At 45.9% G+C, this 23903-nt stretch overlaps 1 protein-coding gene across 1 annotated transcript in view; it reads right to left on the bottom strand.

The window, feature by feature from the left end:
• The window catches only part of LOC124019687 (sperm-associated antigen 1A-like), a gene marked incomplete at its 5' end in the record, with an annotated part of 35229 nt that extends 11588 nt beyond the window's left edge, over positions 1-23641 (bottom strand). Inside the window, 4 exons of the mRNA XM_046335097.1 lie at positions 475-616; positions 13342-13478; positions 13664-13816; positions 23546-23641. Coding sequence (XP_046191053.1) covers positions 475-616; positions 13342-13478; positions 13664-13816; positions 23546-23641 — 528 coding nt within the window. The remainder of the gene's footprint in view (positions 1-474; positions 617-13341; positions 13479-13663; positions 13817-23545) is intronic.
• Positions 23642-23903: the final 262 nt, after the last annotated feature.

Here is a 23903-nt window from a genome sequence, read left to right as displayed (position 1 = left end):
GGGTTAGTATGCTTAGCAGGATTAGGGTTAGTATGCTTAGCAGGGTTAGGGTTAGTATGCTTAGCAGGGTTAGGGTTAGTATGCTTAGCAGGGTTAGGGTTAGTATGCTAACAGGGTTAGGGTTAGTATGCTAGCAGGGTTAGGGTTAGTATGCTAGCAGGGTTAGGGTTAGTATGCTAACAGGGTTAGGGTTAGTATGCTAGCAGGGTTAGGGTTAGGGTTAGTATGCTAACAGGGTTAGGGTTAGTATGCTAGCAGGGTTAGGGTTAGTATGCTAGCAGGGTTAGGATTAGGGTTAGTATGCTAACAGGGTTAGGGTTAGTATGCTAGCAGGGTTAGGGTTAGTATGCTAGCAGGGTTAGGGTTAGGGTTAGTATGCTAACAGGGTTAGGGTTAGTATGCTAGCAGGGTTAGGGTTAGGGTTAGTATGCTAACAGGGTTAGGGTTAGTATGCTTAGCAGGGTTAGGGGTCACCTGTTGGTAAAGCAGGAACACTCGTCAGGTTTGATCTTAAGGCATTCACTGTACTTTTCTAGACCGTCATGGAACTGGCTTTTCCTCACATGCTCATTTCCTTCTGTTTTGAGAGAGGCAAAGCGAGCCTCTGCTTTTTTGGCTGCGGAGAGAGAGAGAGAGAGAAGCAGTTATCAGTAGTGATGCAAGAGGAAATCTGTAGACTCAGAGCAATATGATTTGTTTTTCTAACTAATTAAACTACTTCTAGCTGACTGTAAATATATATTTTTTAAACTTTCCTACAATGACTTCTAATGTCAAATGAGCAAAAGCTGACTGGTTGAGCCTCTGTTGAGTTTAACAGAGCTGTGACTCAATGAACTACGTCTAATCCACACCATTCTGGTCAACTCAACAGATATGACATTTCATATTCAGCACACTGGGTAGTCTGGGTAGAGAAGTCTGATTAAGGTGCTCCCTTAAGGAGTGCTGGTGTCTCACATGACAGACCCTGTTTTATTCATCTGTATCTATTTCTGAATAATCTGCATGGACAATCTCTTTCTACCAGTCTGACTCTGGACAGTGGGTAAAAACTAACGGTCGGTCTGTGGTGAGATAATCAACAGAATGTTGTCATGCTGAAGCCTGAAGGGAGCCAGCAGCAGCCAGGCAACCAGACCCTATTTGTTCCATGACTACCACACTGTGACTGGCTGACCTGTGGGTATCAGGTTACACTCTACATAACTACCACACTGTGACTGGCTGACCTGTGGGTATCAGGTTACACTCTACATGACTACCACACTGTGACTGGCTGACCCGTGGGTATCAGGTTACACTCTACATAACTACCACACTGTGACTGGCTGACCCGTGGGTATCAGGTTACACTCTACATAACTACCACATTGTGACTGGCTGACCCGTGGGTATCAGGTTACACTCTACATAACTACCACACTGTGACTGGCTGACCTGTGGGTATCAGGTTACACTCTACATAACTACCACACTGTGACTGATAGATAGTGTTGATAGCTAATTATAGCTAGTGATAGTGTTGATAGATAGTGTTGATAGCTAGTGATAGATGGTGTTGATAGCTATTGATAGTGTTGATAGCTAGTGATAGATATTGTTGATAGCTAATTATAGCTAGTGATAGATAGTGTTGATAGCTAATTATAGCTAGTGATAGATAGTGTTGATAGCTAGTGATAGATGGTGTTGATAGCTATTGATAGTGTGCACTCAACAACCCGGTCGCATTCCGCTTCGCTCCACAGGTAGTATCACATTTTCATTTCATTTCATTACAGTACAACGGTTTGATTTGTTTGATCGTAGCTAGCTACATAGCTAGCTACATAGCCGTCTTTGTATCAAAGATAATTGTGTAGTCTAGAGCGATTTTCTAGGTTAGCTAGCCAGCTATTGTCGTTCTTTTAACGCAACGTAACGTAATCAACACTGCTAGCTAGCCAGCTAGCCCCCGAATAGCAGCACTGTAGAAACTATTACACTCAACGGAACGACTTGATTAGTGTAGTGTCAACAACGCAGCCACTGCCAGCTAGCCTACAAAGTCAACAACGCAGCCACTGCCAGCTAGCCTACTTCAGCAGTACTGTATCATTTTAATCATTTTAGTCAATAAGATTCTTGCTATGTAAGCTTAACTTTCTGAACATTCGAGACGTGTAGTCCACTTGTCATTCCAATCTCCTTTGCATTAGTGTAGCCTCTTCTGTAGCCTGTCAACTATGTGTCTGTCTATCCCTGTTCTCTCCTCTCTGCACAGACCATACAAACGCTCCACACCGCATGGCCGCGGCCACCCTAATCTGGTGGTCCCAGCGCGCACGACCCACGTGGAGTTCCAGGTCTCCGGCAGCCTCTGGAACTGCCGATCTGCGGCCAACAAGGCAGAGTTCATCTCAGCCTATGCCTCCCTCCAGTCCCTCGACTTCTTGGCACTGACGGAAACATGGATCACCACAGATAACACTGCTACCCCTACTGCTCTCTCTTCGTCCGCCCACGTGTTCTCGCACACCCCGAGAGCTTCTGGTCAGCGGGGTGGTGGCACCGGGATCCTCATCTCTCCCAAGTGGTCATTCTCTCTTTCTCCCCTTACCCATCTGTCTATCGCCTCCTTTGAATTCCATGCTGTCACAGTTACCAGCCCTTTCAAGCTTAACATCCTTATCATTTATCGCCCTCCAGGTTCCCTCGGAGAGTTCATCAATGAGCTTGATGCCTTGATAAGCTCCTTTCCTGAGGACGGCTCACCTCTCACAGTTCTGGGCGACTTTAACCTCCCCACGTCTACCTTTGACTCATTCCTCTCTGCCTCCTTCTTTCCACTCCTCTCCTCTTTTGACCTCACCCTCTCACCTTCCCCCTACTCACAAGGCAGGCAATACGCTCGACCTCATCTTTACTAGATGCTGTTCTTCCACTAACCTCATTGCAACTCCCCTCCATGTCTCCGACCACTACCTGTATCCTTTTCCCTCTCGCTCTCATCCAACACTTCCCACACTGCCCCTACTCGGATGGTATCGCGCCGTCCCAACCTTCGCTCTCTCTCCCCCGCTACTCTCTCCTCTTCCATCCTATCATCTCTTCCCTCTGCTCAAACCTTCTCCAACCTATCTCCTGATTCTGCCTCCTCAACCCTCCTCTCCTCCCTTTCTGCATCCTTTGACTCTCTATGTCCCCTATCCTCCAGGCCGGCTCGGTCCTCCCCTCCCGCTCCGTGGCTCGACGACTCATTGCGAGCTCACAGAACAGGGCTCCGGGCAGCCGAGCAGAAATGGCGGAAAACTCGCCTCCCTGCGGACCTGGCATCCTTTCACTCCCTCCTCTCTACATTTTCCTCCTCTGTCTCTGCTGCTAAAGCCACTTTCTACCACTCTAAATTCCAAGCATCTGCCTCTAACCCTAGGAAGCTCTTTGCCACCTTCTCCTCCCTCCTGAATCCTCCCCCCCCCTCTCTGCAGATGACTTCGTCAACCATTTTGAAAAGAAGGTCGACGACATCCGATCCTCGTTTGCTAAGTCAAACGACACCGCTGGTTCTGCTCACACTGCCCTACCCTGTGCTCTGACCTCTTTCTCCCCTCTCTCTCCAGATGAAATCTCGCATCTTGTGACGGCCGGCCGCCCAACAACCTGCCCACTTGAACCTATCCCCTCCTCTCTTCTCCAGACCATTTCCGAAGACCTTCTCCCTTACCTCACCTCGCTCATCAACTCATCCCTGACCGCTGGCTACGTCCCTTCCGTCTTCAAGAGAGCGAGAGTTGCACCCCTTCTGAAAAAACCTACACTCGATCCCTCCGATGTCAACAACTACAGACCAGTATCCCTTCTTTCTTTTCTCTCCAAAACTCTTGAACGCGCTGTCCTTGGCCAGCTCTCCCGCTATCTCTCTCAGAATGACCTTCTTGATCCAAATCAGTCAGGTTTCAAGACTAGTCATTCAACTGAGACTGCTCTTCTCTGTATCACGGAGGCGCTCCGCACTGCTAAAGCTAACTCTCTCTCCTCTGCTCTCATCCTTCTAGACCTATCGGCTGCCTTCGATACTGTGAACCATCAGATCCTCCTCTCCACCCTCTCCGAGTTGGGCATCTCCGGCGCGGCCCACGCTTGGATTGCGTCCTACCTGACAGGTCGCTCCTATCAGGTGGCGTGGCGAGAATCTGTCTCCTCACCACGCGCTCTCACCACTGGTGTCCCCCGGGGCTCTGTTCTAGGCCCTCTCCTATTCTCGCTATACACCAAGTCACTTGGCTCTGTCATAACCTCACATGGTCTCTCCTATCATTGCTATGCAGACGACACACAATTAATCTTCTCCTTTCCCCCTTCTGATGACCAGGTGGCGAATCGCATCTCTGCATGTCTGGCAGACATATCAGTGTGGATGACGGATCACCACCTCAAGCTGAACCTCGGCAAGACGGAGCTGCTCTTCCTCCCGGGAAGGACTGCCCGTTCCATGATCTCGCCATCACGGTTGACAACTCCATTGTGTCCTCCTCCCAGAGCGCTAAGAACCTTGGCGTGATCCTGGACAACACCCTGTCCTTCTCAACTAACATCAAGGCGGTGGCCCGTTCCTGTAGGTTCATGCTCTACAACATCCGCAGAGTACGACCCTGCCTCACACAGGAAGCGGCGCAGGTCCTAATCCAGGCACTTGTCATCTCCCGTCTGGATTACTGCAACTCGCTGTTGGCTGGGCTCCCTGCCTGTGCCATTAAACCCCTACAACTCATCCAGAACGCCGCAGCCCGTCTGGTGTTCAACCTTCCCAAGTTCTCTCATGTCACCCCGCTCCTCCGCTCTCTCCACTGGCTTCCAGTTGAAGCTCGCATCCGCTACAAGACCATGGTGCTTGCCTACGGAGCTGTGAGGGGAACGGCACCTCAGTACCTCCAGGCTCTGATCAGGCCCTACACCCAAACAAGGGCACTGCGTTCATCCACCTCTGGCCTGCTCGCCTCCCTACCACTGAGGAAGTACAGTTCCCGCTCAGCCCAGTCAAAACTGTTCGCTGCTCTGGCCCCCAATGGTGGAACAAACTCCCTCACGACGCCAGGACAGCGGAGTCAATCACCACCTTCCGGAGACACCTGAAACCCCACCTCTTTAAGGAATACCTAGGATAGGATAAAGTAATCCTTCTCACCCCCCCCTTAAAAGATTTAGATGCACTATTGTAAAGTGGCTGTTCCACTGGATGTCATAACGTGAATGCACCAATTTGTAAGTCGCTCTGGATAAGAGCGTCTGCTAAATGACTTAAATGTAAATGTAAAATATGGCTGACCTGTGGGTATCAGGTTATACTCTACATGACTACCACACTGTGACTGGCTGACCTGTGGGTATCAGGTTACACTCTACATAACTACCACACTGTGACTGGCTGACCTGTGGGTATCAGGTTACACTCTACATAACTACCACACTGTGACTGGCTGACCTGTGGGTATCAGGTTACACTCTACATAACTACGACACTGTGACTGGCTGACCTGTGGGTATCAGGTTACACTCTACATAACTACCACACTGTGACTGGCTGACCCGTGGGTATCAGGTTACACTCTAGCGAGTGTAAAAACAGAACGGTGCTGTTTAGAAGCCTCTTGGACCTAGACTTGGTGCTCCGGTACCGCTTGCCATACTGTAGTGGAGAGAACAGTCTATGACAAGGGTGGCTGGAATCTTTGACCATTTTTGGGGCCTTCCTCTGCCACCGACCTAGTATAGAGCTCCTGGTTGGGAGGAGGCTTGGCCCCAGTGATGTACTACCCTCTATAGCGGTGATGCAACCAGACAGCATGCTGTTGATGGTGCAGCTGTATAATTTTTTGAGGATCTGGGGACCCATGACAAATATTTTCAGTCTACTGAGGGGGTATAGACATTGTTGTGCCCTCTTTACAACTGTCTTGGTGTGTTTGGACCATGATAGTTTGTTGGTGATGTGGACACCAGGGAACTTGAAGATCTCAATCCGCTCCACTACAGCCCTGTCGATGAATGGGGGCGTGTCCAGCCCTCCTTTTCCTATAGTCCACGATCAGCTCCTTTGTCTTGCTCGGGTTGAGGTGGAAGTTGTTGTCCTAGCACCACACTGCCAGTTCTCTCCCTATAGGCTGTCTCATCGTTGTCAGTGATCAGGCCTGACAACAGGCCCCATTATGTCATAAGCAAATTTAATGATGCTGTTGGAGTCATGCTTGGCCATGCAGTCATGAGTGAACAGGGAGTACAGCAGGGGACTAAGCATGCACCCCTGAGGGGCCCCCGTGTTGTGGATCAGCGTGGCAGATGTGTTGTTCCCTACCCTTACCACCTGGGGGCGGCCCGTCAGGAAGTCCAGGATCCAATTGCAGAGGGAGGTGTTTAGTCCCAGTGTCCTTCGTTTAGTGATGAGCATTGGGGGCTCTATGGTGTTGAACACTGAGCTGTAATCAATGAACAGTAATACAGTAATGTACCTTTTGTCCAAGTGGGAAGGGCAGTGTGGAGTGCAATTGAGATTGTGTCATCTGTGGATCTGTTTGGGCGGTCTGCGAATTGGAATGGGTCTCGAGTTTCAGGCATGATGGTGATGATGTGAGCCATGACCAGCCTTTCAAAGCATTTCATGGCTACCGACCTGAGTGCTATGTGGCGGTGGTCATTTAGACGGGTTACCTTTGCATTCTTGGGCACAGGTTCTGTGGTGGTCTGCTTGAAACATGTTGGTATTACAGACTCAATCAGGGAAAGGTTGAAATTGTCAGTGAGGACATTTGCCAGTCGGTCCACACATGCTCCGAGTACACGTCCTGGTAATTGCCCCATGGCCTTCTGAATGTTGACATGTTTAAAGGTCTTGCTCACATCAGCTATGGAAAGCGTCTGGAACAGCTGGTGCTGCCTCAAAGTAAGCATAAAAAGATATTTAGCCCATCTGGTAGGCTCGAGTCACTGTGAAGTTCAGGGCTGGGTTTCTAGTCCGTAATAGTTTGCAAGCCCTGCCACATCTGACGAGTATCAGAGCCGGTGTTGTAGGATTCAATCTTAGTACTGTATTGACGCTTTTGCCTGTTTGATCGTTTGTCTGAGGGAATAGCGGGATTTCTTATAAGCGGCTTGCTCCTTGAAAGCGGAAGCTCTAGTCTTTATCTCAGTGAGGATGTTTCCTGTGATCCATGGCTTCTGGTTGGGATATGTACGTACAGTCACTGTGGGGATGACGTCCTCAATGCACTTATTGATGAAGCCGATGGCTGTGGTGGTATACTCTTCAATTTCATTGGATGAATCCCGGAACATTTTCCAGTCTGTGCTAGCAATACAGTCCGGTTGCGTAGCATTCGCTTCATCTGACCACTTCCGTATTGAGCGAGTCACTGGTACTTCCTGCTTCAGTTTTGGCTTGTAAACAGTAATCAGGAGGATAGAATTATGGTCACATTTCAGTGCCCTGCTACTCATGCCAGGAATATAGTATATGCATATGATTAGTATGTGTGGATAGAAAACACTCAGACGTTTCTAAAACTGGTTAAATCACAGCTGTGATTATAACAGAACAGGAAAATCTGATCACTGAAAATGGGAAAATATATCCATGCACGACTTGAACCCATTGATTAAGGTGAACCACATTTAATGGGGCTGAGGTTGCAATACCTAGAGCTTCCACACGTTGTCTAGAGTCTTGTCATTTGCCTAGGCTTTGTTTCTTGGTCAAACAGACGCAAGGCAATGCATTTCTTCCGGTCTCCGACCGGATATTTTGGTTGAGAATTACCCGGACATTATTTCCAGACGGACAGCTAAAGAATATACTTCGCCTCGTGATCAATTTGATTGCTTATTAACGTTTAATAATACCTAAAGTTGCATTACAAAAGTATTTCGAAGTGTTTTGTGAAAGTTTATCGTCGACTTTTTTTATTTTAAAAAATGACGTTACTTTATAAGACGCTATTTTTTCCGTTTATCACACAGTCTTCATAGATCGATATCTAGGCTATATATGGACCGATTTAATCGAAAAAAAGACCCAATAGTGATTATGGGACATCTAGGAGTGCCAACAAAGAAGATGGTCAAAGGTAACGAATGTTTTAACGAATGACCCCTGCGGGTCTTTTGGGGTGTTACATGCTATCAGATAATAGCTTCTCATGCTTTCGCCGAAAAGCATTTTAAAAATCTGACTTGTTGCCTGGATTCACAACGAGTGTAGCTTTAATTCAATACCCTGCATGTGTATTTTAATGAACGTTTGAGTTTTAACTAGTACTATTAGCATTTAGCGTAGCGCATTTGCATTTCCAGAGCTCTAGATGGGACGCCTGCGTGCCAGGTAGTAGCAAGAGGTTAAAGTCCCCGGGAGCACTAGGAGCCACTAGGAGCGTCGCTTCTGGATGAACATTTCCTTGTTTGCTCCCGAGTGGCAATGCATCTCAATGTAAGAGGTGTCACTACAGTTCCTGGTTCGAATCCAGGCTGTTTTACATCCGGCCGCAATTGGGAGTCCCGAAGGGCGGCGCACAATTGGCCCAGCGTCGTCTGGGTTTGGCCGGGGTAGGCCGACATTGTAAATAAGAATTTGTTCTTTACTTACTTGCCTAGTTATATAAAGGTTAAATTAAATTAAATAACAAATAATTATGTATGACTTTATACAGTTGGTTGAGTGCAGTCTTAGTGCCAGCATCGGTTTGTGGTGGTAAATAGGCATCAATGAATAATATAGATGAGAACTCTCTTGGTAGATCGTGTGGTCAACAGCTTATCATGAGGTACTTTACCTCAGGCAAGCACCACCCCTCATCTTACCAGAGGTTGCTGTTCTGTCTTGCCAATGCACGGAAAACCCAGCCAACTGTATATTATCTGTGTCGTCGTGAAACATAAGATATTACAGTTTTTAATGTCTCTGTTGGTAGGATAGTCTCGAACTGAGCTCATCCAGTTTATTCTCCAGTGATTGCACATTGGCAGGTAGAACGGATGGTAGAGGCGGGTTCTCACAAGGCACCCACATCTGTGCCCCCTTTATCAATTCAATTCAAGGGGCCTTGGCTCGGGAAACACATGTTTACATTGCAAAAGCAAGTGAAATGGAAAATAAACAAAAGTGAAATAAACAATAAAAGGTGGACAGTAAGTATAACCTTTACAAAAGTTCCCAAAAGAATAAAGACATTTCAAATGTCATATTACGTCTAATACAGTGTTGCAACGATGTGCAAATAGTTCAAGTACAAAAGGGAAAATAAATAAACATAAATATGGGTTGAATTTACAATGGTGTTTGTTCTTCACTGGTTGCCCTTTTCTTGTGGCAGCAGGTTACAAATCTTGCTGCTGTGATGGCACACTGTGGAAATTCACCCAATAGATATGCGAGTTTATCAAAAAAATATATATATTTGTGGGTCTGTGTAATCTGAGGGAAATATCTGTCTTTACATTTGGCAGAAGGTTCTGAAGTGCAGCTCAGTTGCCACCTAATTTTGTGGGCAGTGTTGCACATCATAACATCATAGCCTGTCTTCTCTTCAGAACCAGGTCTGCCTATGGTGGCCTTTCTCAATAGCAAGGCAATGCTCACTGAGTCTGTACATAGTCAAAGCTTTCCTTAATTTTGGGTCAGTCACTGTGCTCAGGTATTTTTATTTTTGTATTTTTTATTTCACCTTTATTTAACCAGCTAGGCTAGTTGAGAACAAGTTCTCATTTGCAACTGCGACCTGGCCAAGATAAAGCATAGCAGTGTGAACAGACAACACAGAGTTACACATGGAGTAAACAATTAACAAGTCAATAATAGTTCTCTCACGTCACCCCGCTCCTCCGCTCTCTCCACTGGCTTCCAGTTGAAGCTCGCATCCGCTACAAGACCATGGTGCTTGCCTACGGAGCTGTGAGGGGAACGGCACCTCAGTACCTCCAGGCTCTGATCAGGCCCTACACCCAAATAAGGGCACTGCGTTCATCCACCTCTGGCCTGCTCGCCTCCCTACCACTGAGGAAGTACAGTTCCCGCTCAGCTCAGTCAAAACTGTTCGCTGCTCTGGCTCCCCAATGGTGGAACAAACTCCCCTCACGACGCCAGGACAGCGGAGTCAATCACCACCTTCCGGAGACACCTGAAACCCCACCTCTTTAAGGAATACCTAGGATAGGATAAAGTAATCCTTCTCACCCCCCCCCTTAAAATACTTAGATGCACTATTGTAAAGTGGTTGTTCCACTGGATGTCATAAGGTGAATGCACCAATTTGTAAGTCGCTCTGGATAAGAGCGTCTGCTAAATGACTTAAATGTAAATGTAAATAACACAGTAGGAAAAAAAGGGGAGTCTATATACATTGTCTGCAAAAGGCATGAGGTAGGGGAATAATTACAATTTTGCAGATTAACACTGGAGTGATAAATGATCAGATGGTCATGTACAGGTAGAGATACTGGTGTGCAAAAGAGCAGAAAAGTAAATAAATAAAAACAGTATGGGGATGAGGTAGGTAAAAATGGGTGGGCTATTTGCCGATAGACGATGTACAGCTGCAGCGATCGGTTAGCTGCTCAGATAGCAGATGTTTGAAGTTGGTGAGGGAGATAAAAGTCTCCAACTTCAGCGATTTCTGCAATTCGTTCCAGTCACTGGCAGCAGAGAACTGGAAGGAAAGGCGGCCAAATGAGGTGTTGGCTTTAGAGATGATCAGTGAGATACACCTGCTGGAGCGCGTGCTACGGATGGGTGTTGCCATCGTGACCAGTGAACTGAGATAAGGCGGAGCTTTACCTAGCATGGACTTGTAGATGACCTGGAGCCAGTGGGTCTGGCGACGAATATGTAGCGAGGGCCAGCCGACTAGAGCATACAGGTCGCAGTGGTGGGTGGTATAAGGTGCTTTAGTGACAAAACAGATGGCACTGTGATAAACTGCATCCAGTTTGCTGAGTAGAGTGTTGGAAGCAATTTTGTAAATGACATCGCCGAAGTCGAGGATTGGTAGGATAGTCAGTTTTACTAGGGTAAGTTTGACGGCGTGAGTGAAGGAGGCTTTGTTGCGGAATAGAAAGCAGTCTCTTGATTTGATTTTCGATTGGAGATGTTTGATATGAGTCTGGAAGGAGAGTTTACAGTCTAGCCAGACACCTAGGTACTTATAGATGTCCACATATTCAAAGTTGGAACCATCCAGGGTGGTGATGCTGGTCAGGCCTGCGGGTGCAGGCAGCGAACGGTTGAAAAGCATGCATTTGGTTTTACTAGCGTTTAAGAGCAGTTGGAGGCCACGGAAGGAGTGTTGTATGGCATTGAAGCTCGTTTGGAGGTTAGATAGCACAGTGTCCAAGGACGGGCCGGAAGTATATAGAATGGTGTCGTCTGCGTAGAGGTGGATCAGGGAATCGCCCGCAGCAAGAGCAACATCATTGATATATACAGAAAAAGAGTCGGCCCGAGGATTGAACCCTGTGGCACCCCATAGAGACTGCCAGAGGACCGGAGGGCATGCCCTCCGATTTGACACACTGAACTCTGTCTGCAAAGTAATTGGTGAACCAGGCAAGGCAGTCATCCGAAAACCGAGGCTACTGAGTCTGCCGATAAGAATATGGTGATTGACCGAGTCGAAAGCTTTGGCAAGGTCGATGAAGACGGCTGCACAGTACAGTATTCTGCCACTGTGTACTCTCTGTTTAGGGCCAAATAGCATTCTAGTTTGCTCAGTTGTTTTGTAAATTCTTTCCAAGTAATTATCTTTTCGTGTCCTCATGATTTGGTTGGGTCTTGTTATGTTGCTGTCCTGGGGCTCTGAAGGGTGTGTTTGTGTTTGTGATCAGAGCCCCAGGACCAGCTTGATTAGGGGACTCTTCTCCAGGTTCATCTCTTTGTAGGTGATGGCTCTGTTATGGAAAGTCAGGGAATCGGATCTCCATCTCCTCTTCATGTGAATGACGGGGATTTGGGCCTGGTCCGGGAGCAACAGTATATCCTTCGCGTCAGACTCATTAAAGAAAAAATCTTTGTCCAGTTTGAGGTCAGTAATTGCTGTTCTGATATCCAGAAGCTGTTTTTGGTCAGAAACATTGTGTACAAAATAAGTTCAAAACAACCTTCAAAAAAACACAAAATAGCACAATTGGTTAGGAGCCTGTAAACGGCAGCCGTCCCCTCCGGTGCCATTGTCACTGTGACTGGCAGACCCGTGGGTATTAGGTTACACTCTACATAATTCATTGATTCCCCTTGAGACACCTCATCAGGAATACTTCTACCATTCACTCAGATTCCCTGTGACACACTTATATGTTATATGTTGCAGCTATAAGAACAATAACACAACTTCAGCACTTGGATGGATTTGGTCAACTTCGCATGTTTCATCGTGTTGAGTAATCCTTTCCTCAGACCTGAAGACTTGTGTATTGCCTAGGCTTTATCTCAGTGGACTAAAGCTGTCTTGAATTGCATGGACAACCCAGGTTCAATACCCGGTCTTTCATTCCAGTTCTCTGCTGCCAATGACACGAACGAACTGCAAAAATCACTGAAGCTGGATACTCATATCTCCCTCACTAGCTTTAAGCACCAGCTTTCAGAGCAGCTCACAGATCACTGCACCTGTACATAGTTCATCTGTAAATAACCCATCCAATCTACCTCATCTCCATACTGTATTTATTTATTTATCTTGCTCCGTTGCACCCCAGTATCTCTACTTGCACATTCATCTTCTGCACATCTACCATTCCAGTGTTTTAATTGCTATATTGTAATTACTTTGCCACCATGGCCTATTTATTGCCTTACCTCCCTTATCCCACCTCATTTGCTCTCACTGTATATAGACTTTTTGTTTTCTTTTGTTCTTCAATATTGTATTATTGACTGTTTTGTTTATTCCATTGCTTTATCTTGGCCAGATCGCAGTTGCAAATGAGAACTTGTTCTCAACTAGCTTACCTGATTAAATAAAGGTGAAATAAAATACATTTAAAAAAATTTAAAATTAGATCACGATGAAACATGTTCAAACTATTTGATATCTGCTGGGTCTGAACTAGTGGGTAGCCTAGTGGTTAGATTGTTGGACTAGTAACCGAAAGGTTGCAAGTTCATATCCCTGAGGTACAAATCTGTCGTTCTGCCCCTGAACAGGCAGTTAACCCATTGTTCCTAGGCCATCATTGAAAATAAGGCTTTGTTCTTAAATAAAGGTAAAAAAAATATCTGGTCATTTCACGGTACGGCTAGCCAGTAACCAGGATGAGATGTGGCTAGCCAGTAACCAGGAAGTGATGTGGCTATCCAGTAAACAGGAAGTGACCTCTGACCTTCTCTAGCCTGGACCAGCTCAGCGCTGGGGTCTTTCTGCCTGTGGTGCTGCTGAGCTGACAGTGGGACTAGAGGGATCTCCGGAAGCTTCTGTCTCCAGTCAGGGCCGTCCTGCTCAATAAGCTGCTTGGTGATCCTGGAGGAAAACACACTCAGGTCACACAGTTCACATCCTAAAATAAACCCTGACACCATATAGACAGAGACAACTGCAAGTTCATTTTCACATCAGAATTTCACTGCAGGGGAACCTCCACTGTCATGGTTGTATGACCATACACAATGTCCTCTGAGGGGGGCTGCTTTAAATCCTTGGTTTACCTGTGGACACTGTCATGTGCCGCCTGCACCCCGATGTCTATCTGCAGAACAGTCTTAAAATCCACGTAGGCCTGTCGGTAACGTTCCATTGACTCATAGGCTGTGGCCCTGCGGAGGAGGGGCTTCAGGGAGAAGGGCTGAAGATCCAATGCCCTGGGGTTAATAGGATCAGAGGGAGGGAGAGAAAGAGTGAGAGAGACAGAGAGAGGATCACAACCCCCACTTTGCGTTTGGTCACGTTGTGTTCCAGGTGGTGGGACAAGACTTCACCTCAGTCCTGACACTCTAGGCTGCAGCAGATAATGTCTGCCATTTAGAAACAGGTGATAGAGAGATGGTGTGTGTGGATGGATGGAAACCTAAAACACATTGTCTAACCTATAAACAGAGGCAGAACAGAGGCAGACAGTCTGTGAAAAGAGGCAGACAGTCTGTAAACAGAGGCAGGCAGTCTGTAAACAGAGGCAGGCAGTCTGTAAACAGAGGCAGACAGTCTGTAAAGAGAGGCAGACAGTCTGTGAACAGAGGCAGACAGTCTGTAAACAGAGGCAGACAGTCTGTGAACAGAGGCAGACAGTCTGTGAACAGAGGCAGACAGTCTGTAAACAGAGGCAGACAGTCTGTGAACAGAGGCAGACAGTCTGTGAACAGAGGCAGACAGTCTGTGAACAGAGGCAGACAGTCTGTGAACAGAGGCAGACAGTCTGTAAACAGAGGCAGACAGTCTGTGAACAGAGGCAGACAGTCTGAACAGAGGCAGACAGTCTGTGAACAGAGGCAGACAGTCTGTGAACAGAGGCAGACAGTCTGTGAACAGAGGCAGACAGTCTGTGAACAGAGGCAGACAGTCTGTGAACAGAGGCAGACAGTCTGTGAATAGAGGCAGACAGTCTGTGAACAGAGGCAGACAGTCTGTGAATAATGTGTTTGTAGTGCCACGAACATGTGTTACACTACAACAACAACCACATGATGAGCATGAATGAGGTTAATACAGGGTTAGGGTTAGGGTTAGCATGAATGAGGTTAATACAGGGTTAGGGTTAGGGTTAATGAGGTTAATACAGGGTTAGGGTTAGGGTTAGGGTTAGGGTTAGGGTTAGGGTTAGCATGAATGAGGTTAATACAGGGTTAGGGTTAGGGTTAGGGTTAGCATGAATGAGGTTAATACAGGGTTAGGGTTAGGGTTAGGGTTAGCATGAATGAGGTTAATACAGGGTTAGGGTTAGGGTTAGGGTTAGGGTTAGCATGAATGAGGTTAATACAGGGTTAGGGTTAGGGTTAGCATGAATGAGGTTAATACAGGGTTAGGGTTAGGGTTAGGGTTAGCATGAATGAGGTTAATACAGGGTTAGGGTTAGGGTTAGGGTTAGCATGAATGAGGTTAATACAGGGTTAGGGTTAGGGTTAGCATGAATGAGGTTAATACAGGGTTAGGGTTAGGGTTAGGGTTAGCATGAATGAGGTTAATACAGGGTTAGGGTTAGGGTTAGGGTTAGCATGAATGAGGTTAATACAGGGTTAGGGTTAGGGTTAGGGTTAGCATGAATGAGGTTAATACAGGGTTAGGGTTAGGGTTAGGGTTAGCATGAATGAGGTTAATACAGGGTTAGGGTTAGGGTTAGGGTTAGCATGAATGAGGTTAATACAGGGTTAGGGTTAGGGTTAGCATGAATGAGGTTAATACAGGGTTAGGGTTAGGGTTAGGGTTAGCATGAATGAGGTTAATACAGGGTTAGGGTTAGGGTTAGGGTTAGCATGAATGAGGTTAATACAGGGTTAGGGTTAGGGTTAGGGTTAGCATGAATGAGGTTAATACAGACTGGAAATCTGTCTCTCTCTGACAGCCTAATACTCTGTCTCTCTCTAACAGCCTAATACTCTCTCTCTCTGACAGCCTAATACTCTGTCTCTCTCTGACAGCCTAATACTCTGTCTCTCTCTCTGACAGCCTAATACTCTGTCTCTCTCTGACAGCCTAATACTCTGTCTCTCTGACAGCCTAATACTCTGTCTCTCTCTGACAGCCTAATACTCTGTCTCTCTCTGACAGCCTAATACTCTGTCTCTCTCTAACAGCCTAATACTCTGTCTCTCTCTGACAGCCTAATACTCTGTCTCTCTGACAGCCTAATACTCTGTCTCTCTGACAGCCTAATACTCTGTCTCTCTCTGACAGCCTAATACTCTGTCTCTCTCTGACAGTCTAATACTCTGTCTCTCTCTAACACCCTAATACTCTGTCTCTAACAGCCTAATACTCTGTCTCTCTCTGACAGCCTAATACTCTGTCTCTCTAACAGTCTAATACTCTGTCTCTCTCTGACAGCCTAATACTCTGTCTCTCTCTGTCTCTCTCTGACAGTCTAATACTCTGTCTCTCTCTGACAGTCTAATACTCTGTCTCTCTCTGACAGCCTAATACTCTGTCTCTCTGACAGTCTAATACTCTGTCTCTCTCTAACAGCCTAATACTCTGTCTCTAACAGTCTAATACTCTGTCTCTCTCTGACAGCCTAATACTCTGTCTCTCTCCGACAGTCTAATACTCTGTCTCTCTCTGACAGCCTAATACTCTGTCTCTCTGACAGTCTAATACTCTGTCTCTCTCTAACAGCCTAATACTCTGTCTCTAACAGTCTAATACTCTGTCTCTCTCTGACAGCCTAATACTCTGTCTCTCTCTGACAGCCTAATACTCTGTCTCTCTGACAGCCTAATACTCTGTCTCTCTCTGACAGCCTAATACTCTGTCTCTCTCTGACAGCCTAATACTCTGTCTCTCTCTGACAGTCTAATACTCTGTCTCTCTCTGACAGCCTAATACTCTGTCTCTCTCTCTCTGACAGCCTAATACTCTGTCTCTCTCTGACAGCCTAATACTCTGTCTCTCTCTCTCTGACAGCCTAATACTCTGTCTCTCTCTGACAGCCTAATACTCTGTCTCTCTCTCTCTGACAGCCTAATACTCTGTCTCTCTCTAACAGCCTAATACTCTGTCTCTCTCTGACAGCCTAATACTCTGTCTCTCTCTGACAGCCTAATACTATGTCTCTCTCTCTGACAGCCTAATACTCTGTCTCTCTCTAACAGCCTAATACTCTGTCTCTCTCTGACAGTCTAATACTCTGTCTCTCTCTAACACCCTAATACTCTGTCTCTAACAGCCTAATACTCTGTCTCTCTCTGACAGCCTAATACTCTGTCTCTCTAACAGTCTAATACTCTGTCTCTCTCTGACAGCCTAATACTCTGTCTCTCTCTGTCTCTCTCTGACAGTCTAATACTCTGTCTCTCTCTGACAGTCTAATACTCTGTCTCTCTCTGACAGCCTAATACTCTGTCTCTCTGACAGTCTAATACTCTGTCTCTCTCTAACAGCCTAATACTCTGTCTCTAACAGTCTAATACTCTGTCTCTCTCTGACAGCCTAATACTCTGTCTCTCTCCGACAGTCTAATACTCTGTCTCTCTCTGACAGCCTAATACTCTGTCTCTCTGACAGTCTAATACTCTGTCTCTCTCTAACAGCCTAATACTCTGTCTCTAACAGTCTAATACTCTGTCTCTCTCTGACAGCCTAATACTCTGTCTCTCTCTGACAGCCTAATACTCTGTCTCTCTGACAGCCTAATACTCTGTCTCTCTCTGACAGCCTAATACTCTGTCTCTCTCTGACAGCCTAATACTCTGTCTCTCTCTGACAGTCTAATACTCTGTCTCTCTCTGACAGCCTAATACTCTGTCTCTCTCTCTCTGACAGCCTAATACTCTGTCTCTCTCTGACAGCCTAATACTCTGTCTCTCTCTCTCTGACAGCCTAATACTCTGTCTCTCTAACAGCCTAATACTCTGTCTCTCTCTCTAACAGCCTAATACTCTGTCTCTCTCTGACAGCCTAATGCTCTGTCTCTCTCTGACAGCCTAATACTCTGTCTCTCTCTGACAGCCTAATACTCTGTCTCTCTCTCTCTGACAGCCTAATACTCTGTCTCTCTCTAACAGCCTAATACTCTGTCTCTCTCTCTGACAGCCTAATACTCTGTCTCTCTCTGACAGCCTAATACTCTGTCTCTCTCTGACAGCCTAATACTCTGTCTCTCTCTGACAGCCTAATACTCTGTCTCTCTCTCTGACAGCCTAATACTCTGTCTCTCTCTGACAGCCTAATACTCTGTCTCTCTCTGACAGCCTAATACTCTGTCTCTCTCTGACAGCCTAATACTCTGTCTCTCTCTGACAGCCTAATACTCTGTCTCTCTCTGACAGCCTAATACTCTGTCTCTCTCTAACAGCCTAATACTCTGTCTCTCTAACAGCCTAATACTCTGTCTCTCTCTGACAGCCTAATACTCTGTCTCTCTCTAACAGCCTAATACTCTGTCTCTCTCTGACAGCCTAATACTCTGTCTCTCTCTGACAGCCTAATACTCTGTCTCTCTCTGACAGCCTAATACTCTGTCTCTCTCTGACAGCCTAATACTCTGTCTCTCTCTGACAGCCTAATACTCTGTCTCTCTGACAGCCTAATACTCTGTCTCTCTCTCTGACAGCCTAATACTCTGTCTCTCTCTGACAGCCTAATACTCTGTCTCTCTCTGACAGCCTAATACTCTGTCTCTCTCTGACAGCCTAATACTCTGTCTCTCTCTCTGACAGCCTAATACTCTGTCTCTCTCTGACAGCCTAATACTCTGTCTCTCTCTGACAGCCTAATACTCTGTCTCTCTCTGACAGCCTAATACTCTGTCTCTCTCTGACAGCCTAATACTCTGTCTCTCTCTGACAGCCTAATACTCTGTCTCTCTCTAACAGCCTAATACTCTGTCTCTCTAACAGCCTAATACTCTGTCTCTCTCTGACAGCCTAATACTCTGTCTCTCTCTGACAGCCTAATACTCTGTCTCTCTCTCTGACAGCCTAATACTCTGTCTCTCTCTGACAGCCTAATACTCTGTCTCTCTCTGACAGCCTAATACTCTGTCTCTCTCTGACAGCCTAATACTCTGTCTCTCTGACAGCCTAATACTCTGTCTCTCTCTGACAGCCTAATACTCTGTCTCTCTCTGACAGTCTAATACTCTGTCTCTCTCTAACACCCTAATACTCTGTCTCTAACAGCCTAATACTCTGTCTCTCTCTGACAGCCTAATACTCTGTCTCTCTAACAGTCTAATACTCTGTCTCTCTCTGACAGCCTAATACTCTGTCTCTCTCTGTCTCTCTCTGACAGTCTAATACTCTGTCTCTCTCTGACAGTCTAATACTCTGTCTCTCTCTGACAGCCTAATACTCTGTCTCTCTCTGACAGCCTAATACTCTGTCTCTCTGACAGTCTAATACTCTGTCTCTCTCTAACAGCCTAATACTCTGTCTCTAACAGTCTAATACTCTGTCTCTCTCTGACAGCCTAATACTCTGTCTCTCTCTGACAGTCTAATACTCTGTCTCTCTCTGACAGCCTAATACTCTGTCTCTCTGACAGTCTAATACTCTGTCTCTCTCTAACAGCCTAATACTCTGTCTCTAACAGTCTAATACTCTGTCTCTCTCTGACAGCCTAATACTCTGTCTCTCTCTGACAGCCTAATACTCTGTCTCTCTGACAGCCTAATACTCTGTCTCTCTCTGACAGCCTAATACTCTGTCTCTCTCTGACAGCCTAATACTCTGTCTCTCTCTGACAGTCTAATACTCTGTCTCTCTCTGACAGCCTAATACTCTGTCTCTCTCTCTCTGACAGCCTAATACTCTGTCTCTCTCTGACAGCCTAATACTCTGTCTCTCTCTCTGACAGCCTAATACTCTGTCTCTCTAACAGCCTAATACTCTGTCTCTCTCTAACAGCCTAATACTCTGTCTCTCTCTGACAGCCTAATGCTCTGTCTCTCTCTGACAGCCTAATACTCTGTCTCTCTCTGACAGCCTAATACTCTGTCTCTCTCTCTCTGACAGCCTAATACTCCGTCTCTCTCTCTCTGACAGCCTAATACTCTGTCTCTCTCTAACAGCCTAATACTCTGTCTCTCTCTCTGACAGCCTAATACTCTGTCTCTCTCTGACAGCCTAATACTCTGTCTCTCTCTGACAGCCTAATACTCTGTCTCTCTCTGACAGCCTAATACTCTGTCTCTCTCTGACAGCCTAATACTCTGTCTCTCTCTGACAGCCTAATACTCTGTCTCTCTCTGACAGCCTAATACTCTGTCTCTCTCTGACAGCCTAATACTCTGTCTCTCTCTAACAGCCTAATACTCTGTCTCTCTAACAGCCTAATACTCTGTCTCTCTCTAACAGCCTAATACTCTGTCTCTCTCTCTGACAGCCTAATACTCTGTCTCTCTGACAGCCTAATACTCTGTCTCTCTCTGACAGCCTAATACTCTGTCTCTCTCTGACAGCCTAATACTCTGTCTCTCTCTGACAGCCTAATACTCTGTCTCTCTCTGACAGCCTAATACTCTGTCTCTCTCTGACAGCCTAATACTCTGTCTCTCTCTAACAGCCTAATACTCTGTCTCTCTAACAGCCTAATACTCTGTCTCTCTCTGACAGCCTAATACTCTGTCTCTCTCTGACAGTCTAATACTCTGTCTCTCTCTGACAGTCTAATACTCTGTCTCTCTCTGACAGCCTAATACTCTGTCTCTCTCTGACAGCCTAATACTCTGTCTCTCTAACAGCCTAATACTCTGTCTCTCTCTGACAGTCTAATACTCTGTCTCTCTCGTGCTTTTACACCTGCATTGTTTGCTGTTTGGGGTTTTAGGCTGGGTTTCTGTACAGCACTTTGAGATATCAGCTGATGTACGAAGGGCTATATAAATAAATTTGATTTGATTTGATTTGATTTGATTTGATCTCTGACAGTCTAATACTCTGTCTCTCTCTCTGACAGCCTAATACTCTGTCTCTCTCTAACAGCCTAATACTCTGTCTCTCTCTGACAGCCTAATACTCTGTCTCTCTCTGACAGCCTAATACTATGTCTCTCTCTCTGACAGCCTAATACTCTGTCTCTCTCTAACAGCCTAATACTCTGTCTCTCTCTGACAGTCTAATACTCTGTCTCTCTCTGACAGTCTAATACTCTGTCTCTCTAACAGCCTAATACTCTGTCTCTCTAACAGTCTAATACTCTGTCTCTCTCTGACAGCCTAATACTCTGTCTCTCTCTGTCTCTCTCTGACAGTCTAATACTCTGTCTCTCTCTGACAGCCTAATACTCTGTCTCTCTCTAACAGCCTAATACTCTGTCTCTCTCTGACAGCCTAATACTCTGTCTCTCTCTGACAGCCTAATACTCTGTCTCTCTCTCTGACAGCCTAATACTCTGTCTCTCTCTAACAGCCTAATACTCTGTCTCTAACAGCCTAATACTCTGTCTCTCTCTGACAGTCTAATACTCTGTCTCTCTCTGACAGTCTAATACTCTGTCTCTCTCTGACAGCCTAATACTCTGTCTCTCTAACAGCCTAATACTCTGTCTCTCTAACAGTCTAATACTCTGTCTCTCTCTGACAGCCTAATACTCTGTCTCTCTCTGTCTCTCTCTGACAGTCTAATACTCTGTCTCTCTCTAACAGCCTAATACTCTGTCTCTCTCTGACAGCCTAATACTCTGTCTCTCTCTGACAGCCTAATACTCTGTCTCTCTCTCTGACAGCCTAATACTCTGTCTCTCTCTAACACCCTAATACTCTGTCTCTAACAGCCTAATACTCTGTCTCTCTCTGACAGTCTAATACTCTGTCTCTCTCTAACAGCCTAATACTCTGTCTCTCTAACAGTCTAATACTCTGTCTCTCTCTGACAGCCTAATACTCTGTCTCTCTCTGACAGCCTAATACTCTGTCTCTCTCTGTCTCTCTCTGACAGTCTAATACTCTGTCTCTCTCTGACAGCCTAATACTCTGTCTCTCTAACAGCCTAATACTCTGTCTCTCTCTGACAGCCTAATACTCTGTCTCTCTGTCTCTCTCTCAGACAGCCTAATACTCTGTCTCTCTGTCTCTCTCTCTGACAGCCTAATACTCTGTCTCTCTCTAACAGCCTAATACTCTGTCTCTCTCTGACAGCCTAATACTCTGTCTCTCTGACAGCCTAATACTCTGTCTCTCTCTCTGACAGCCTAATACTCTGTCTCTCTCAGACAACCTAATAATAGATCTCTCTCTAACAGCCTAATACTCTGTCTCTCTCAGACAACCTAATAATATGTCTCTCTCCGTCTCTCTCTGACAGCCTAATACTCTGTCTCTCTAACAGCCTAATAGTCTGTCTCTCCCTAACAGCCTAATACTCTGTCTCTCTCTAACAGCCTAATACTCGGTCTCTCTCTAACAGCCTAATACTCTGTCTCTCTCTGACAGCCTAATACTCTGTCTCTCCCTAACAGTCTAATACTCTGTCTCTCTCTGACAGTCTAATACTCTGTCTCTCTCTCTGACAGCCTAATACTCTGTCTCTCTCTCTGACAACCTAATACTCTGTCTCTCTCTGTCTCTCTCAGACAGTCTAATACTCTGTCTCTCTGACAGCCTAATACTCTGTCTCTCTGTCTCTCTCTCAGACAGTCTAATACTCTGTCTCTCTGACAGCCTAATACTCTGTCTCTCTGTCTCTCTCTCAGACAGTCTAATACTCTGTCTCTCTGACAGCCTAATACTCTGTCTCTCTGACAGCCTAATACTCTGTCTCTCTGACAGTCTAATACTCTGTCTCTCTCTCTGACAGCCTAATACTCTGTCTCTCTCTCAGACAGTCTAATACTATGTCTCTCTCTGTCTCTCTCAGACAGTCTAATATTCTGTCTCTCTGTCTCTCTCTCTAACAGCCTAATACTCTGTCTCTCTCTCTGACAGCCTAATACTCTGTCTCTCTCTCTAACAGCCTAATACTCTGTCTCTCTCTCTGACAGCCTAATACTCTGTCTCTCTCTAACAGTCTAATACTATGTCTCTCTCTGTCTCTCTCAGACAGTCTAATATTCTGTCTCTGTCTCTCTCTCTGACAGCCTAATACTCTGTCTCTCTCTCTGACAGCCTAATACTCTGTCTCTCTCTCTGACAGCCTAATACTCTGTCTCTCTGACAGCCTAATACTCTGTCTCTCTCTGACAGCCTAATACTCTGTCTCTCTGACAGCCTAATACTCTGTCTCTCTCTGACAGCCTAATACTCTGTCTCTCTCTGACAGCCTAATACTCTGTCTCTCTGACAGCCTAATACTCTGTCTCTCTCTGACAGCCTAATACTCTGTCTCTCTGACAGCCTAATACTCTGTCTCTCTCTGACAGCCTAATACTCTGTCTCTCTGACAGCCTAATACTCTGTCTCTCTCTGACAGCCTAATACTCTGTCTCTCTCTGACAGCCTAATACTCTGTCTCTCTCTGACAGCCTAATACTCTGTCTCTCTGACAGCCTAATACTCTGTCTCTCTCTGACAGCCTAATACTCTGTCTCTCTGACAGCCTAATACTCTGTCTCTCTCTGACAGCCTAATACTCTGTCTCTCTGACAGCCTAATACTCTGTCTCTCTCTGACAGCCTAATACTCTGTCTCTCTCTGACAGCCTAATACTCTGTCTCTCTCTGACAGCCTAATACTCTGTCTCTCTGACAGCCTAATACTCTGTCTCTCTCTGACAGCCTAATACTCTGTCTCTCTGACAGCCTAATACTCCTGCCACTATTAACATGTTTACTGAGCCCAGGGAGAGGTGGGATGTGTTTCAAATGGCACCATATGCCCTATATAGTGCACTATAACAAGGGCCCTGGTCAACAGTAATGCATTATATCTGCAATAGGGTTCCATTTTGGACACAGATGTAGAAGAGTATTTGCCTGTAGAAGGGGCGATAGCAAGGCCTCCTCACCTGGTGCAGTCCTTGATACACTCTGTGTTGCTCCCATCCTTCAGGTAGCAAGCAGCTCTGTTAGAGTAGAGAATACACAGGTCCTCTCCACTCTCTATACCTTTAACAACAAACAGCTCTGTTAGAGTAGAGAATACACAGGTCCTCTCTATACCTTTAACAACAAGCAGCTCTGTTAGAGTAGAGAATACACAGGTCCTCTCCACTCTCTATACCTTTAACAACAAACAGCTCTGTTAGAGTAGAGAATACACAGGTCCTCTCTATACCTTTAACAACAAACAGCTCTGTTAGAGTAGAGAATACACAGGTCCTCTCCACTCTCTATACCTTTAACAACAAACAGCTCTGTTAGAGT

The sequence above is a fragment of the Oncorhynchus gorbuscha genome, unplaced genomic scaffold (genome assembly GCF_021184085.1).
Source record: "Oncorhynchus gorbuscha isolate QuinsamMale2020 ecotype Even-year unplaced genomic scaffold, OgorEven_v1.0 Un_scaffold_648, whole genome shotgun sequence".
Taxonomy (NCBI): domain Eukaryota; kingdom Metazoa; phylum Chordata; class Actinopteri; order Salmoniformes; family Salmonidae; genus Oncorhynchus; species Oncorhynchus gorbuscha.
The sequence above is the reverse complement of the archived record's forward strand: the minus strand, read 5'-3'. Positions and strand labels throughout refer to the sequence as shown.